At 28.4% G+C, this 18,874-nt stretch overlaps 3 protein-coding genes across 11 annotated transcripts; 2 read left to right on the forward strand and 1 right to left on the reverse strand.

Moving 5' to 3' along the window:
* Positions 1–434: 434 nt before the first annotated feature.
* LOC123268389 (protein UBASH3A homolog) lies at positions 435–5,728 on the reverse strand. The gene is made up of 4 exons (XM_044733402.1): positions 5,583–5,728; positions 5,105–5,342; positions 2,977–3,654; positions 435–1,387 (listed from the first exon to the last, which is right to left on the reverse strand). The coding sequence occupies exons 1-4, from the start codon at positions 5,687–5,689 to the stop codon at positions 602–604; spliced, it is 1,809 nt and encodes a 602-aa protein (XP_044589337.1). The 5' UTR covers positions 5,690–5,728; the 3' UTR covers positions 435–601.
* On the forward strand, positions 5,635–13,161 carry LOC123268400 (peroxynitrite isomerase THAP4-like). Of its 6 annotated transcripts, none has more exons than XM_044733431.1 (5): positions 5,635–5,778; positions 6,071–6,111; positions 11,507–11,895; positions 12,854–12,973; positions 13,060–13,161. In XM_044733431.1, the coding sequence occupies exons 3-4, from the start codon at positions 11,515–11,517 to the stop codon at positions 12,968–12,970; spliced, it is 498 nt and encodes a 165-aa protein (XP_044589366.1). In that variant the 5' UTR covers positions 5,635–5,778; positions 6,071–6,111; positions 11,507–11,514; the 3' UTR covers positions 12,971–12,973; positions 13,060–13,161. The 6 variants fall into 6 exon arrangements, with proteins under 6 accessions (XP_044589366.1, XP_044589383.1, XP_044589375.1 ...); XM_044733448.1 differs by having other exon boundaries at positions 11,513–11,895; XM_044733440.1 differs by lacking the exon at positions 5,635–5,778 and adding an exon at positions 5,852–5,897.
* Positions 13,060–18,790, forward strand: LOC123268360 (interaptin-like). Of its 4 annotated transcripts, none has more exons than XM_044733352.1 (5): positions 13,060–13,149; positions 13,612–13,683; positions 14,689–14,751; positions 15,271–15,433; positions 16,792–18,790. In XM_044733352.1, the coding sequence occupies exons 2-5, from the start codon at positions 13,613–13,615 to the stop codon at positions 18,727–18,729; spliced, it is 2,235 nt and encodes a 744-aa protein (XP_044589287.1). In that variant the 5' UTR covers positions 13,060–13,149; position 13,612; the 3' UTR covers positions 18,730–18,790. The 4 variants fall into 4 exon arrangements, with proteins under 4 accessions (XP_044589287.1, XP_044589316.1, XP_044589296.1 ...); XM_044733361.1 differs by lacking the exon at positions 13,060–13,149 and having other exon boundaries at positions 13,454–13,683; positions 16,792–18,303; positions 18,346–18,790; XM_044733371.1 differs by lacking the exon at positions 13,060–13,149 and having other exon boundaries at positions 13,454–13,683; positions 16,792–18,295; positions 18,338–18,790.
* The last annotated feature ends 84 nt before the right edge of the window (positions 18,791–18,874 follow it).

Below are 18,874 nucleotides of genomic sequence, written 5' to 3' on the forward strand. Positions count from 1 at the left end.
TTTCTTTCACGATATTTTTTATCATAAATACGCGTTAAAAACTAGCAAATTACCCAATTTTTGAATTGCAAAAATTACAATATTAAATTTTTGATTCAAAAACTTATATATTAATTTTTTAATTTAAATTAAAAAAATTCATTTTTTTACTTTAAATTAAAATAAAAATTTTAAAAACAAACATTATAAATTGCAGTCATGAAAATTTTACAGTAAATCATAAAAGTTTATAATAAAAGCGCCGTAAAAGCAAGCAGAATTTTAAAAAAATTTGAAAATTAATTTTTCGACTAGTTATGGCCCAAAATGGGATTGACCCTACTTGTAAATAATCACCAAAATTTAAAACAATTTTATTTTTCAACTAAAAAATAAAATTGTTTAAAATTAAAAAAAAAATTAATCTTTTATTAAAAAATTGCTAATTTTTTAAAAATAAATTTTTTCTCTCAATATAATTTAAAATTTAAAAATCACGATAATATTAAAATTCATTGTATCACGACAGTCTTTACGATTAAATTTAACTGTAATAATAATTAGCACTTGGTATTTAATTTAATAATTAATTGTATATTAAAATTCAAAATTGATAGATAATCTAGACGAGTATCTTCCAATCAAACCTATTATTGCTGGTGTGGGTGATGGGTGGGAAGGGAGGAGGATGTAATTGCCAGCCATCAATCTCCTCGCAAGCAGTGAGACAAGCTAAATAAGGAACTCGCTGGACCAACCTCGTAACTTCGGCAGCGGATGGAACTCTTCCTCCAGTGAGCTGTCTGGTACAAGCTGCGAGCGAAGCTGCATGCGCTACGATCAGAACATTCCCGACAGTTCCCTCAATAATTTTCTTAACCAGCCCGTAGCTTCTCTCGTAGTACTGCGCGGCGTTTTCCTTGTCAGGAAGCTGTCCAACGCTAACAATCGGGTGGTAATTTTTGTCTACATTGAACCCGGCCCGGGTCAGCTCCTCACTGGTCATCCAGGCTGGCAACCCGTTGGGGTACCAGGCCAGCCATTCAATCAAGCCCGGCTCTACTTTCATTTCAATACTTGAACCGAGTCCCTTCAAAATGTGAGATAGAGTTTGAACGCATCTTAGAGATGGTGAAGCAAAGGCCACGTCTATTTTTACATTTGAGGACTTCATCGCCTCGCCAGTCAAGTAAGCTTGCAGCTCTCCTATAGTGGTCAGTGGACTGTCATTTTGATAGTCCTGGATATTTCTCACAGGAATTTTTTCCGGCATGTTCAGGTCGCGGCGGATGTAACAGCCGTCTGCTTCGAAGCAGTAAGGAATCCATGCTCCGAATGTGAAGTCTACGCGTTCGCCGTGACGACAGATGTAAATTTGTCGAAGAGAAGTTGCTGGAGAGCCTTCGACCTATGAGTTAATTATTATTTTATTTTTTTACTCGATAAATTCTTTGAAGAAATTAATAAAAATTTTTTTCATAATTTTTAGATAACTTATAATTTAAAATTTTGCTTTATTAAATAATGATTCTTGTTGAATTGCACTGTACTTTCTTAACTATTGATGTTTTTAAAGATATAAGCTCATTTTGATGTTACACTTGTCAAGAGCTTTCATTTGAGTACCCACATACATTTTTGATATACTTTTCATATATACATATATATTATATACATAAATATCTAAAATATATGAAAAATTGATGTGGGTACTCAAATGAAAGGTCTCGATGAGTGTAACATCAGGATGAGCTTATATCTTCAAAAATATCATTAGTTGACAAGATAGAAAAGTCAGTTCTTAATTATTGACATTTTTTAAGATATAAGTTCATTCTGATGTTACACTCATCAAGAGCTTTCATTTGAGTACCCACATGCATTTTTATATATTTTTCTTATATACATATATATAATATATATAAATATATGAAAAATTGATGTGGGTGCTTAAATTAAAGGTCTCAATGATAGTAATGTCGGAGTGAGCTTATATCTTTAAAAATGTCAATAGTTCACGAGACACATTAATTTCTTAATTAAGTATGTAGACAGAGAGAGAGAGCATTTTCAAATGCAGCCTTTCAAATTTTTTAAAATAATTATACCATGAAGAGGTATTTATTTTATTTAATTTTATTTTTAATTAATTAATTAAATTTTGCTTTATGAAATAATGACTTTTGTTAAATTGAACTGTACTTCCTTCAATATTGACTTTTTCAAAGATATAAGCTCATCCTGATGTTACAATCATTAAAATCTTTCATTTGAATACCCACATGCACTTTGATATATACATATATATAACATATATCAATATTTAAAAGATATGAAAAATTGATGTGGGTACTCAAATGAAAGATCTCAATGAGTATAAACATCGGGATGAGCTTATATCTTTAAAAATGTCAATAGTTTACAAGATACGAGGTCGCTTCTTAATTACTGACATTTTTTAAGATATAAGCTCATCCTGATGTTACACTCATCAAGCGCTTTCATTTGAGTGCCCACTTGCATTTTTGATATATTTTTCATATATTCATATACATAATATATATAAATATATAAAATATATGAAAAATTGATGTGGGTACTCAAATAAAAGGTCTCGATGAGTGTAACATCGGGATGAGCTTATATCTTTAAAAATGTCATTAGTTTACAAAATAGCAAAGTCAGTTCTTAATTATTGACATTTTTTCAGATATTAGCTCATCCTGATGTTACACGCATCAAGAGCTTTCATTTAAGTACCAACATGCATTTTGATATATTTTTCATATATACATATATATAATATATATAAATATATGAAAAATTGATGTGGGTACTCAAATGAAAGCTTTTGATGAGTGTAATTTTGAAATGAGCTTATATCTTTAAAAATGTTAATAGTTCACAAGATACGAGGTCATTTCTTTATTATGAAGAATAACATTTCTATATTAAGTATAATTAAATATATTTAATTAAAAATATAAAAATACTTACTGGTTCAGTATCAGAAGGAAGACCATCAACAATATCCACAGAATCAGTTAAAAAAATAGGCTTTCTACATCTAGGACTTACTACTTCTGCTGTAGCAGAGTAAACAGGCACAACAACTGTCTTATGCAGCGTCCAGGTGCTGGTCACAGCCGTACGCTTGGTAAAATCAACTGGAAACTGTCCTGAGGCACCAGTTGAGTGAGAAACACCTTGGGCCCAGCCATCAGCTGAGCTGTCTTCTTGTAAATAAATAAAATCACCTGGTCCCAATTCAAGCTCGTCATTTGCCTGAGGAGTGAAGGGCTGAACAACTTTGTGGACTCTCCAGGCCCGGAACCGCGGGTCGCGAGAGTAGAGTTTAAGCTCCCAGTTACTGGATGACGGGATTAGTTTCTCTATCATGGAGCGCAAGGCTTGGAAGTGTTGGCTCGAGAACTCGTAGGCCAGAGATACGTGCATAGACTTTGTGTCAGCTTCTGCAGTGATTCCTATGTTTGATAACTTCTTGATGAACTTGCTGACAGCTGATTCGAAGAAGCTGGCTTGCTTTTCATTTATGAACAAGCCGATGAAGTTTGGGGACACATAGGGCTCCAGTTCTACTCGGTCCATGCAGTCGCTTGGTTCTAGTAGTGTTTCTAGAGCTTTTGATACTTGTTCTGAATTTTTGTCAGGTACCTGAAATTTTTATGACGTTTATTAGAAGATATTTTTTTTTAATTTTATTAATTTTATTATTGATGATTTTTTTTAGCATAATTTATTTGTTAAAAAAAAATTCTAAAGTATCTGCTAATTAAACTGACATTAATAAATGATACTAAATTTAACAGACATCTAACAATTTTTTAATATTTTTGTAACATCAAAATTATAATGAAAAAAATTTAATTAAAAATTTTAGAAAATTATAAGTGCAAATTTTTTTTAAATATTTTTTTTATAATAATTTATTAACTAGTAATAAAATTTTGCTTTATTAAATAATGAATCTTGCTAAATTGCACTGTATTTTCTTGAATGTTAACGTTTTGAAAGATATAAGCTCATCCTGATGTTACACTCATCAAGAGCTTTCATTTGAATACCCATATGCATTTTTGATATATTTTTCATATATATATATATATATATATATATATATATATATATATATATATATATATATATATATATACATATACATATTATATATATATACATATATAATATATATAAATATATGAAAAAATGATGTGGGTACTTAAATGAAAGGTCTTGATGAGTGTAACATCGAGATGAGCTTATATCTTTAAAAACGTCAATAATTCACAAGATATAAGATCATTTCTTAATTATTGATATTTTTAAAGATATAAGCTCATCTTGATGTTACACTCATCAGGACCTTTCATTAGAGTACCCACATGCATTTTTTATATATTTTTCATATATACATATATATAAATATATAAAATATATAAAAAATTGATGTGGGTACTCAAATAAAAGGTCTCGATGAGAGTAATATCAGGATGAGCTTATATCTTTAAAAATGTCAATAGTTCACAAGATATGAGGTCAGTTCTTAATTATTCAAATTTTTTAAGATATAAGCTCATCTCGATGTTACACTTACCAAGAGCTTCATTTGAGTACCCACATGCATTTTGATAGATTTTTCATATATAGATATATATATAGATATATATATATATATATATATATATATATATATATATATATATATATATATACATATTATATATATATACATATATAATATATATAAATATATGAAAAAATGATGTGGGTACTTAAATGAAAGCTCTTGATGGGTGTAACATCGGGATGAACTTATATCTTTAAAAATGTCCATAGTTGACAAGATACGAGGTCAGTTCTTAATTATGTATCTATAGAGCATTTTCGAATGCAGCCTAAATATATCATAATAAATTAACTATTGGTGAGAATGATATGAAGCCATAAAAAGGTACAACTCCAGGTCAAGAGTTTTCCAATCATAAAAACCCATTTTATCATATAAATACACTAAAATTCTGTTTATTCTCTTAATAATATAGATTATAAAAATTTCAAGAATTGTCAGTTGTCAGCTAATTTTAATATTATAATTAATAAATACCTTAAAAAAACGGAGTAAAGTGATATGAGGCATATAATCATGAGCTTTATTCCATTCCAATAGTTTGCTGTCTTCCCAAAATTTATTAAGATTATCAGCAAGCTGCCCCGTGGGACAAGCATACAAAATAAACTCCCTCGGGTTGTCCGCGTCAAGATAAAGGTCCTGGACATGTTTCAATAACCAGTTTGTCGCCAATTCAGCTCCTTGATGTCCAGTAGCTGTCAACGCTTTTTCCCTGAATAAAAGAAGAAATCAAATAATTTATTTCTAAAATTAAATTTTTAGTAATTAATTAAATAAACTTTATAATAGGATTTAAGTTTAGTATTTAGGTCAAGTTTAACAGCTGTTTGTTTACACGCAGCATCGAAACGTCATTCTCACATGCTAATGTCAAGAGCACGGAAAATCAATTGTAGTAAAAACAGGATAAGGAGTAAGTATTTATAAAGTAAAATAAATTTACTGTACTTACGCTCTGAGCTTGGAGAATCCAAGTTTCAATAAAATTTCCAGTGGTGTCAGCTGTTTGCAGGGCGCTTTCGTGGCCGTTTGACATTTCCGCGGAGGTAGTGTCGTCATAGTTGAACATCACTCGGGCAAATGAAGAGAAGACTCCGGAAATAGAAGCAGAAACGTGTTTTTTGAAGGGCAGCTAAAAAAATTCACAAGTAAGTATCCTAGGTCTTGTCCTGAGTCTTGTCACTGGTTAAATGAAACTCTGCCAGAAGATGGCAGCAAGTTCATTTACAGTCTAATAAATAACAAAATAACCTCTGGACTGATTCTGGTTTGTTATGTTGCAGTTTGTTGATTTTTCTAGTGCTTATTTTATTTTTTTTTTTAGATTTTTAATAAAAATTAATTAATTTCAATTAAGGATTAATTTTTTTCAATTAAAAAACTACTTACTTGCTTTATAACTGGAGAGTTTTAATCAGCTGTCACTTTATCTAATCACAGGCCTAGCTGAACCAATCCTATCAACAGAGATTAATTTAGAGGTGAGTAAATATTTACTTAGAAATTAATTTAGCAGGTATTTGATCATTTTTATAACAAATAAATTATTTAAAAAAATTAGATAAGGAAATTATAAATGTAATTTTTTAAAATAAATTTTAAAAATTGTAAAGTGACAGCTAACTTTAATGTCAATATTTACATTTGATATTTTGCTTCAATAAAATGTCATTTATCATGACAGTAAAGTTAGCAGTCATTATAGAATTTTTTAATTTTTTTTAACAAACGAATTTGTTCCAAAAAATAATTTTTAAAAAATTGCACTTTTTATTTTTTTTAATTTCTACATGCTAATTTTTTTTTCTTATTTTTTTTTGCCATAATTTATTTGTTAAAAAAAAATTTTTAAAATTATTTAATATCTGCTAAATTTATTTTCATTCATTTATCACTTGTTGTCATTTTTGTAATGCTACAATTAGATGAAAATTAATTTAACAGATAATAAATTTAACAGCAAAAAAAATGAGAAAATAGTATATTGTGCAACGAGTGCGACAACGTCGCACAAGTTGCACATATACTATTTTGTATTACAAATGCGGCGATAGATGTAGGCACAAAATCGGGGTCCAGGGGCAAAGCCCCGGCGGAGCCTCCCAATCCATAAAAACAAATAAAAAGTTAAAAAAAAAAAAGAAACAAATAAGGTAAAAGCCCCAATAGATGATCACGTACCAGTATATGATCATCTATTGGGGCTTTTACCTTATATATCACATAATAAATGCAAAGTAACTAATATTAATTAATAAAAAATAAATTTACACATTGAAACAATCAACACCTAAAATTAAATGACATTAAATTTAGCTGTCACTACAATTTTTTAATCTTCTTTCATAAAAAATTGCATTTTTTATTTTGTAAAATTCCTACATGTCAATTTAAAAAAAAATAGTATATTTCTTACCTAGGGCAGGAAAATAAGAAATGTCTCAGATCACATGTAATTGTTGACCGAGGCGAAGCCGAGGTCGACAAACATGTGATCTGAGGCTTTCTTATTTCCTGCCCGTGGTGAGAATACTATTTTTCTCCTCGACGGAGGCGGAAAGCGGCATTTTCATTTAGCGCAGCGGGCAGAAAATTGACGCTTTCCGCCCGGAGGGGAGAAAAAATTTTTTTTTGTCATAATTTATTTTTTACAAAAGTTATTAAAATTATCAAATTTCTACTCAATTAATTTTTACCACAATTAGCTCAATATTAATTAATTATTTTTACTTTCGTTAATAGTATATTACACACCTAGGGAAGTAAAGTAAGAAATGTCTCAGATCACATGCAATTGTTGGCCGAGGCGAAGCCGAGGTCAACAAACATGTGATCTGAGGCTTTCTTATTTACTTCCCGCGGAGTGTATACTATTTTTTTGCTCGACGAAGGCAGAAAGGGGCAACTTCGCTTAGCGCAGCAGGCCGAAAGTTGACGCTTTCTGCCCGTCGAGCAAAAAAAGTATGAACTTTGTAATGTCAACTTCACTTCTTTAATATTGACAGTTAGATTGTGTTTTTTTTGTTATTTATTTTAATTTTAGCAGTTTTCACAGTCAATTGTATGCGACAAGGATAGTTTGAGTGCGACAAGTAAACTTGTCGCACTCAAATAACGGTTTTATTTATGAAAAAACTCATGCGTAATTTCAAAATGGGCAAACAGCTCTTTTTCAACCGCAACAGCGAGCGCCAAGGTACTACTTTTCCCGCATGAGTAATACAAAAAAATGACATGTAGAAATATTAAAAAACTATAAATGCAATTTTATGAAAATTAAGTTAGCCGAATAAATAAATATTATATTATTTGGTTTAATTTAATTAATAGTAAATTTGTTTATTAAATTATATAGAATATAATATAATTTTATTTTTACATTGCTGTCTAACTTATAATTTTATTGAATTATGTATATAACATCTAATCGTGATGTTAGTATAATTTTTATAAATATTACATAAGAATTTATATTAACTACAAACTTTTGCTGTATATTTTTTAACACTAAATTTTATCAATCATTTAATAATCACAGAAGAGCTTTTTGTAAATAACCACTTGTCTTTTCCTTCAACTAAAATATAAAAAATTTATTAAATTAACATAAAAATATTAAATTCTTATAAAAAAAATTATTAATCTAAAAAAACTACCAATTATTTTAATTTAAATAATAACAAAAATTTATCTGTACAACGTCTTCAATTGATTGAACACTTCTTTACTAAAATTTTCTTCTGAGATTGGCTCAATTAACGTAGCAGCCGCAAAAATGATGGTCAAGTGGAAAGTTCCCAAGAGCTGAAATTATTAAAATTAATTTAATCTTATTTTTAATAAAAAATAAAATATTTTTTTAATTATTTATTTTGATTTGGCAAAATAAAATATTTGTTTCTATTTTATTTTAATATTTTTTTTATTGCAAATTACAAAAAAAAAAAAATTAATTTAAATAAATTAAATTATTATTATGCTATTGTTGCTCAATAAATTATTAAATTGCTTTTACGTAAATAAATATATTTAGAAATTAATAAATCTCTCTATCTGTGCGTTTGATGATTATGTAACGTCCATGTTTCATCCTCTCGAATTACTTGGTGGTAAGAGTATTCATCCGAATAATTCTCCCGAGAAAGAATTGCTCGGCAAAATTATTTTCAAAACGGAACTTAACATATTTTTGAATCATCACTACAAACGAGAAATCTTCGCCCTCTATCGAGGCTCGCGCAAGCTCATCAATTGTCGAAAATTTTCTAAGTTTTTATTTCCCAAACACAATTCTTTAAAATAATAATCGTCATTTCTTTCATTATCGATCCATTCGTTTCGTCAAATTCACAATTCTTTATTATTTTAATCGTAATTTCTTTCATTTTCTATCCATTCGTCGCTTTCCCGTACTAAATCTTGGTTGGGACTTAAAATAATTTATCACACTCTTAATTTCTTAATTCAATCAAACCTTCGCTAACAATAATATAATATTATTAGTTAAATAAATACAATAATGAAAAATTAAATGGTAATCGCCGCAATAATCATAATAATAATTATTTTTATTAATTTTTAAATAATTAATAAAAATAAACCAAAATACTTAAATACAAAAAGTAAGACCTTGGTTATAATTAGTTAAATTAAAATTATTAGATTGAAAAATTTAAATGTGAATAAAATACAACGATGGCAAATTTGAAAATTTAGAGAAAAACTGTCAAAATTAATAAAAATGTTAATAAATCAATTGATTTTAGCAAAATAGTTTGTAAAACTTACAGAAAATGTCGATTTGGACATGCTTGCTGAATCCGATTCGATACTTGGTACACTTTAATATTTTAACAGGTTAACAGTACGAAATTTTACGAGGGAATGAGCTTTGGGGGCGTCCATAAATTACGTGAGGCATTTTTGAGAATTTTTTAACCCCCCCCTCCCCCCTTGACAAGATTTCGTAAGATTTTCCTCAACTCCCTCCCCCCTCCCCTAATCTCACGCGAGATTATTCAAAATTTATGTTTTGGCTGTAAACGGGTTGGATTATTGAGAAAAAAAGTGCCATTCGGCTACACCCGACATGGATAGGTAGATTTCTTGTTTGAATATTGAAAAAAACACGTTATTAAAAGGCCGTAATGTCCTAAAATTTATTTTTTATTATATTTTTGCAAATAACGATATGAGACTGACTACAGTAAATAGATATTTAAAGACATCTACCTAAAAAATAGGATTTTTTTACATATAAAAGTCATTTGATGATAAAAGCTAAAATTTAATTTATTATTGATTTTTTTTGAATTTTCTCAACTACGAAATAAATTGAAAAAGTATTAAAGTCGACGAACAATAGTTTAAATTGAAGATAATTAAACATATTATGACAAAATTGTATTAAAATTACGACATGAGACCGGCTACCACCGATAGATTTCTAAAGAAATCTATACCTAAAAAATTAGTGAATCCTATCGATCAATAATCAAATTAAACAATCGAGCGCTACTTTGCTGCTCTGCAGGGTTCAGACGAATACGACAAACACTATTGTGTCAAATTTGGCCATATTTTATTATAGAAATACTTTTTCACGCAATTTTACACTGTTTTCTGCTAGAGAAAAAATTACGTGATATTTGTTAAGATCCCCCCCTTCCCCCTAAGTGAGATTTGGTAAGATTTAGCATGATCCACTCCCCCCCTAGAACACCTCACGTAATTAATGGACGCCCCCTTTCTGAGGCCGTAATTATAGAAACTTATTTTTCAGAGCCTAGGTATTAAACTACATCATCTTTTTCAAGTACTCCTAAGCTACCACAAGGTTCAGGATTAAAATTCCAATACTTATTTCTTAAAATAAGTCTATTGTAATGATAAAAATAAATTCTCAAAATATTAACACCTGGAGATTTCATTTGTAAAATCCATCATAACAGATGAAATTTTTTATTGAAAGATAATTCACTATTTCAGATCAATTGACCGCACCGTTTTTGAGTAATTAATTTTCGAAATTGTATCTTTACACGTAGAGGTATAGAGAGATGGTAAAGTTAGTATGAAATCTTTGGCCCACTCGAGTGGTACCATCTCGAGTGGTACCATCTCTATACCTCTACGTGTAAAAAAAACAATTTCGAAAATTAATTACTCAAAAACGGTGCGGTCAATTGATCTGAAATTTTGGTAGTGAATTATTAATATATTTATCTTTCAATAAAAAAATTTCATAATTTTCTGTTGAAATACCTATCACGCTACAACTACCTTAAACTTTGACAGGGAATATAATGAGCTCGAAGAGCTCAAAAGCATAAGAAAGCTATCTCTTTGGGCTCGGAGAGCTCAAAATGACTCATAAATTGTATTTTTGAGCTCGAAGAGCTCAAAAACGTCATAAGTGCAATTTTAAGCGCCTAGGTATGGAATTAGCGGGAAGTTGCCGGGATGGCCTTCAAGGTCAACCGTTTTCCTAATTTTTTAACAAATAAATTATAGCAAAAAAGTAGGCTAACTTAATTTTCATGTTTTTTAAAAATAATTTTTCAGAAAAAATTGATTTGTTAAATTAAATTAATAAATCATCAAGTGATTTTTGATTTTTTTTCAACAATTAAAAAAAAATTGTACGTATATTTTTAAAAATTTTTTATATTTAAAATTTTATTAAAATTAAATTTATTTGTTCCAACAATTTTTAAAATTATCAAATATCTGCTAAATTAATTTTCATATTTTTTTTTTTCTAATTTAATTAATGAAAAAAAAAAAATAAAAACGTCGGCTAAATAGAATAAATTTTTTTAATAAATTTTCAGATTTTGCCTAATTTAATTTTCATGGAATTTTTATTTATTTTAGATTTAGATATGAACAGATTGCCGGTGCACAACGCGTTGAAGTCGTTGTCTTGGCTGGAAGGTACCTGGAGGACCGAGGTACCCGGAGAAGGTAAATTTCCTACTATAAAACCCTTCGGGTACCTTGAAGAAATAAAGTTCACGTCGATAGGACAGCCGATGCTGAATTACGAGGCCCAGAGCTGGCATCCGGAAAAGAAAAATCCAATGCACAGAGAAGTTGGCTTCTTGAAAATTATTCCGGGGACCAATAAAGTTAAATTGATCTTGTCGCATAATTTTGGGCTGGCTACTATCGAGGAAGGCGTTGTTGATAGGCTGAATATTAAATTAGACAGTACTTCGGTCTGTAGAGTTACTGAGGGTACTAAAGATCCAGCTGTCACTCGAGTAAGTTTAATTTATTTAAATATTTTTATAATTTAATTTAAATATTTTAATTATCGACTTGAAAAAATTTTTTTTAGACACTAATTCATTAATTTATTTATTACAATTATGATATTAAACTTAGCGGATTTTTTATTTTTTAAATCAATAAAATTTATAAGTAAAAAATTACACTTAGAATTCTTTAAATTTTTTACATATCAAATTATTTCTTTTAATTTTTTTCAATAAAAAAATAAAAATTTTCGGCTAAATTAATTATTAATATTAAAAATTAAAATAAGATTAAATTTATGTGGTTTAATTTTTAATGAGATTAAATTTATTTTTTAATTTTAATTAATAATACTAAAAGCCGACGTTTTTAATTTTTTGATTTTTTTTCAATAATTAAATTAGAAAAAAAAAAATATTTAAAAAAAATTGCACTTACAGTTTTTCAAATTTTTCTACAAATAACATTTTTTTTTAATTTTTTTGTGATAATTGTTTCAATAAAAAAAATTCTAAAAATTTTTAGATGTCGACTAACTTAATTTTCATTTTTAATTAACAAATAAATTTCTTCCAAAAATTATTTTTAAAAAATTGAATTTTTAATTTATTAAATAGTAATTAAATTAGAACAAAAAAATATTTTTTAAAAATTGCACTTACATTTTTTTCAAATTTTTCTACAAATAAAATTTTTTTTAATTTTTTTGTACTAATTTTTTGAATAAAAAAAAATTCTAAAAATTTTTAGATGTTCGCTAACTTAATTTTCATTTTTTATTAACAAATAAATTTCTTCCAAAAATCATTTTTAAAAAATTGAATTTTTAATTTATTAAAAATTTCTTCAAGTCAATTTTTTTTCTCATTTTTTTTTTCGCAATAATTTATTTGTTAAAAAAATTATTAAAATTATCAGAATAATTTTTATTGTAATTAAAAATTTTTTAATGAATTTTTTCAGATAAAAAGAGAATTTATTAGAAAAGAAAATAGCTTGGAGCAAGTAATCTACATGACAACATCAAACACTCAAGAATTAACAGAACACTTGCGTGCAACTTACATAAAAATAGATTAAAGAGTGAGTGAATATTAAATTAGAAAATTAGCGATAATTTTCTAAACGATTATCAAGCCAAGAAATTAAAGCTCTAATTTAAATTCTAGGTTAATTGGTGATAAAATAAATGAATAATCAATCTTGAGCAAAGGATGTCTGAACAATTTTCAAATAACTATTTGTAAAGTTAATAAAAGGTAAAAGTGTAACTTAAAGTTGTAAAACTTAATTTCCGGGCTGCATGCAACGGCCTACGCAGTCGGCATTGCGATAGAAGACCCCGGTCTTGAAATAATCTCAGACTTTTATGAACTTTACAAAGTTCCAGCTGGGAGCTATTTTGCGTGGTGCAATTAAAAAAATAATTATTTGTTATCAGCGCCGGTCGTACAAGATAGCAACTGTTGTATTCAAGTTTAACCTGGGAGGGCACTGAGCAAGGTAGGGGCTGGAACACCTGTACAGCGAGCAGAACCACCCCTACAGTAGACCCCACGATTCCCTAATGCGACAGTTGCTTGCGGTAGCGGGAACCCTTAACTTGTTAGATTTTATTCAGTCGACTTTTATTTAAGTTTTCTTCTTTTTTTTTTTTTTTTTTTTTTTTTAAATAAATATTTTATTACTATCGATCATGTTCTCAATTGTGCCTTCTGCAGCATGACTCCCGCATTTTTTCTTCATGATTACTATAAAAAGATGCTGGAACTTCAAGAAAAATTACGCAAAAGGTAAATTTTAAATTTATTTATTATTATCTATATTATTAAGAGAATAAGAAAAAATTTTTTTCCAAGATAGTCATTTGATAAAATCGGTTTTTTTAGTGAAATTTAGTGTCATTGCAAAGGTCTTGACTTGAATTTGTGCCTTTTCAAGGTTTTATTTCATTCTCACCGATAGTCAATGTATTATTATAAGTATTTAGGTTGCATTCAAAAATGCTCTATCTCTAAACACATAATTAAGAAATAACCTTTTATCTTGTGAAATATTGACATTTTTAAAGATATGAGCTCATCCCGATGTTACACTCATCAAGACCTTTCATTTGAGTACCCACATGCATTTTGATATATTTTTCATATATACATATATATAATATATATAAATATATGAAAAATTAATGTGGGTACTAAAATGAAAGCTCTTGACGAGTGTAACATCGGGATGAGCTTATATCTTTAAAAATGTCAATAGTTAAGAAAGTACAGTGCAATTTAACAAAATTAAGAAATTACCTTGTATCTTGTCAACTATTGACATTTTTAAAGTTATAAGCTCATTCCGATGTTACACTTATCGAGACCTTTCATTTGAGTACCCACATCAATTTTTCATATATTTTATATATATTATATATGTATATATGAGAAATATATCAAAAATACATGTGGGTACTCAAATGAAAGCTCTTGATGAGTGTATCATCAGGATGAGCTTATATCTTTAAAATATATATTATATATATGAATATATGAAAAATATATCAAAAATGCATGTGGGTACTCAAATGAAAGCTCTTGATGAGTGTAATATCGGGATGAGCTTATATCTTTAAAATCGTCAAAAGTTAAGAAAGTAAAGATTATTTAATAAAGCAAAATTTTATATATTTATAATTCACAAGTTGCTAGTTATTTGTTGTTATTATTATTATTATTATTATTATTTATTGTTTTAAGGCCATAAAATATTTCAAATATTTTCTTCTGACAAATTTATTTATTTTACAGTGAAGAAGAAAGGATACGACTTGAAGAAAGATTTAATTTGATGGAACAGGAATCGCGTGTTAGGTAAAGAAATATTTTTTTTTTTTATTTAAATTAAATAATCTAAAATTTATTTATTTGTAATTTCTAATTTTTTATTTATTGTAAGGTTAATTATCAATCACAGATCCGGCTGTCATTTATTTATTTATCATTGCGTGGATCATGAGTTTATTTCAGCGAGCTTGTATTGATCGAAAAATGACCTGGTTTAGTGAATGTCATGATCAATAGTCTAGAGCAATAATATTTCGGGTCGCATGGTAATAATAATAATGTAAACACAATAAATCATCTTCACATTGAGCAGCTAGTGATAAATCCGAGCAGACGGTCCTTGGTTGAATCGATGCCGGTATTCATAAGCCTGGTTGGTACCAGGCCTACTCCAAGATTCAATGTCATTTCTAGCATGCCTAACTCTGATCGATTTCATTAAACTACTAAGCTTTGTTTTATAGTTAGGGTATAAATGTGTACACGGTCCTGACAGCAGCGATCATGTGCTATATCTATATTATTGTTGTTTGTATATTGTTTCAGACATGAAGCCTGTATAAATAAGTTGCGGATGCGGTATATTGAATTTTTGGAGGAGCAGAGAGTTAGAGATCTGAGGAATCATAAATTACTGGGCACGCTGGATAAAGTTGATACCAGCTTGGCGTTAATGACCGCTAAAACAGACAGACTTTATACGCTTAGAGTTAGTATTTATTTTTTTAATTATTTTAATAAATTTATGTCAGAATTTTTTTTAATTATAAATAATAATAATGATTTGATGAAATTTAAGAGCATTATTTTTATTTATTGTTTTTTTTTTTAAAGTTTTCAAAAGTAGAATTTCTAAAATTTATAATTTACCTAAAGAAGAAATTTAAATTTATGAAACAATAATATTTTGCTAAATTAAGATAACATTATAATCATTAAAATGTTTTTAAAATTTTATTATTATTATTGAATTTTTTAGAAATTATTTATAATAATAATAATTATTATTATATCCATTAATTTTTTTAATTAAATATATTTCTATTGCTTGTATAATAATATACAATATTAATTTTTATTATTTTCCAACTTCATTAAATACTAAAAAAAAATAAATTTTTCATTATGAATTTAATAAAAAAAATTAATATTATATAACCTTTGACAGTAAATTTTAATTGGTAAATTAAATTAATTTCATTAATTGTTTCACTATTGAAAGTTATATAATTAAATCAATTTTATAATATTTCCTTATCAATATTTAATGAAGCAAAACTTTGTAAAAAAATAATAAATAAAAATCGATATTAAATATTATCCTAGATAATTTATTTAATAAAAAATAATTTTAAAAAAGAAAATAATTTATTAAATTTTAAATGTTTATAATTTAATTAAAGTTATTATTATGATTTCTGAAATTTTTACTTTAGTTAATATTTATCTTTTCAATTAAAATTCCTTTAACTTCATTAAATATTAAAAAAAATAAATTATACATTATAAATTTAATAAAAAAATTAATATTATATAATCTTTGCCAGTAAAATTTAATTGGTAAATTAAATTAATTTCATTAATTAAGTTTCACTATTGAAAGTTATATAATTAAATCAATTTTATAATTTGTCTTTATCAATATCTAATGAAGCTTGAAAAGTCACCAAAATTTTGTAAAAAAATAATAAATAAAAATTAATATTATAAATTATCCTAGATAATTAATTTGATAAAAAGAAATCTAAAAAAAAAAAAATAATTTATTAAATTTTAAATTGTATAATTTAATTAAAATAATTATTGTGATTTAATATTTATCTTTTCAATTGAAATTCCTTTAACTTGATTAAATATTAAAAAAAAATAAATTATTCATTATAAATTTGATAAAAAAATTAATATTAAATATTATCCTAGATAATTTATTTAATAAAAAATAATTAAAAAAAAAAAATAATTTATTAAATATTAAATTGTATAATTAAAATAATTATTGTAATTTCTAAAATTTTGACAATAGTTAATATTTACCATTTCAATTAAAATTCCTTTAATGTTATTTAGAAAGAGTACGAAGCGTCAATCCTCCGCGCCCAAGCAAGCCGGCGTCAGGCGGGGAGTGTAACAGGTGACAGCGGAATCATAAGCCAAAACGATGACAGATTAATGTTAAGAGGAGCCTCGAGTACCCAGGTAGCCTCAAGCTCTCATTTAGACAATCTAAAAGCATACAATGGACCTCGAGCGACTAGCAGCGTCCCAGGAAACTTCTACAGCTCTTCAAGTACGCCCAAAAAAGTTTACAGCGGTCTTCCACCGCTTCAATTCTCCTCCAAAACTCACTTGGACTCCAGCGAGCCTTTTTTGCGAACAATTCCCTCCGTAAACTATCAAAGAAGCTACGCACCAAAATCTCTGGCACGGAACCCAGAAATGAAGACATGGAACGAAGAAGATTACGCAACTGACTTAACTAAATTGCGTCGAGATTTGCGCAAGGATTCCGGGGCGTTTAAGTACCCGGCCCCAGAGAGATTGACGACGCTGGGAAGCTCCAGGTTGTCTAATTTATTGGGCTCTAAAGCCCAAGAGAGCTCCACAATTCCGCAATTTCGCGAAACTGCTGGCAGCATAGTCGAAAAAGAATTGGAGAGTTATATTAATAAGATCCGCAGTCTCCATGATAATAATAACGATCAGCACAGTCTGGAGGAAGTTGACCACGAACAGAACACCAGCGGTGATTTATTGAATGTTACGCTGTCGGACGACGGGTTTGACCACTTGCCAGCTGAGGAAAAAGCTAAAGGGCATCTGCACAAGGAAGTTGGCCAGATTTTGGCACTTGTTGATGATCTTGCGGCTAAGACTGCTGATTTAAATGCAAATGCACCAACTGGACTCAATGCCGTCCAAGAAATTAAAATACTTTGTACTAATCAATCAGAATTAATGAACGAGACACTTATTGAGCCTAAAGTGCACTCAGCTGTGACGGAAGAAGCTTCCGGGTTAATTTCTGACGGAATTAATGGTAATTTCAACACTGAATTGAGCGACAAGGATCAAAATGAAGAAACTAAAGTTGAGATAGTTGATTTTGATAAAAAAGAGGAACTAAATACGGAAATTGTTGTTGCTCAGGAGCAAGAGGTTGATAATTTACAAGAGACTGGTGAATTAGAGCCCTGGAATTTGGAGAATTCGGAGAAACAAGTCAAAGTGATTGATGATTTGGATTTAAATGATAATTTGGAATTACAGACCGAGTTGGTGAATAATGACAATGAAATATTGCAGACCGCTTTGGTTAATGAAATTCCAGTTGTAAATCCAGATGGTGAAGTGAGTAATGACAGTGTTGTCGCAGCTGAGAATGTTTACGACCAAAATTACACAGCTGGTGAGCAGAATTACCCAGAAGAAAATTATGAGGAGAATAAAGAGTATACGGAGCAAGTTTATGAGTATGAAAATCAGGAGTATCAGTATGATCCGAATACTGGAGAGTATCAGTACCCTTACGACCCAAATGCGGAGTACCAGGACCAGCAGTACCCTGAAGAAACGAATCAGGAGTATCAGGACCAGGAGCAGTATGCTGAAGATCCGAATCAGGAGTATCAGTATCCTGAAGGTTATACTGAGCAAAATTATGATACTAATTATGAGTATCCGGCTGAGCAGTATGAAGGCTATGATCAGGAACAGCAACAACTGAATCAAGAGGATTTAATTCAAGCTGATACTATTGATCCTGAAGGTCCTGTTGATGTTGTTGATCTTGTTGGAGCAGAAGAAGATAATAATTATCAAGAAGATTTGATAAGTAAAGCCTCTAATGAAGAATCTCCGATAGATTCTAGCAAGAAAGACAAAGACGAAGTTAATGGCCGCGCGAAAAAAACTAAAGACACTATCAGAGCGATTCTTGAATCTGACACTGAAAGCACGATGGAGAAAAATACTTCTAATACGGAGAGTGACTTTGATTTTAAATAGAAAAAAATTAATATGTTTTTTGTTAGTATTTTATTAAGTTTTTATGATACTGAAGTTATCCGTCAGCGGTTAGTTTAAAAAATTTTTTTAATAAATTACAATAAAAAAAAGCTTCTTAAAATTTTCACATAATTTTTATATGAAA

This window comes from Cotesia glomerata, linkage group LG1, assembly GCF_020080835.1.
Source record: "Cotesia glomerata isolate CgM1 linkage group LG1, MPM_Cglom_v2.3, whole genome shotgun sequence".
Taxonomy (NCBI): domain Eukaryota; kingdom Metazoa; phylum Arthropoda; class Insecta; order Hymenoptera; family Braconidae; genus Cotesia; species Cotesia glomerata.

What these genes read in the sequence shown, in the direction of transcription:
- LOC123268389 (XM_044733402.1), bottom strand. Translation starts at nt 5,689, where the DNA reads ATGACGACACTACCTCCGCGGAAATGTCAAACGGCCACGAAAGCGCCC. An exon ending in CTTTACTCCGTTTTTTTAAG is followed by an intron (nt 3,655 to 5,104) that starts GTATTTATTAAT and finishes TAAAAATTTCAG; the next exon opens with GTACCTGACAAAAATTCAGA. An exon ending in TTCCTTCTGATACTGAACCA is followed by an intron (nt 1,388 to 2,976) that starts GTAAGTATTTTT and finishes ATTAACTCATAG; the next exon opens with GTCGAAGGCTCTCCAGCAAC.
- LOC123268400 (XM_044733431.1), top strand. Translation starts at nt 11,515, where the DNA reads ATGAACAGATTGCCGGTGCACAACGCGTTGAAGTCGTTGTCTTGGCTG. An exon ending in AAGATCCAGCTGTCACTCGA is followed by an intron (nt 11,896 to 12,853) that starts GTAAGTTTAATT and finishes GAATTTTTTCAG; the next exon opens with ATAAAAAGAGAATTTATTAG.
- LOC123268360 (XM_044733352.1), top strand. Translation starts at nt 13,613, where the DNA reads ATGACTCCCGCATTTTTTCTTCATGATTACTATAAAAAGATGCTGGAA. An exon ending in CAAGAAAAATTACGCAAAAG is followed by an intron (nt 13,684 to 14,688) that starts GTAAATTTTAAA and finishes TTTATTTTACAG; the next exon opens with TGAAGAAGAAAGGATACGAC. An exon ending in ACAGACTTTATACGCTTAGA is followed by an intron (nt 15,434 to 16,791) that starts GTTAGTATTTAT and finishes AATGTTATTTAG; the next exon opens with AAAGAGTACGAAGCGTCAAT.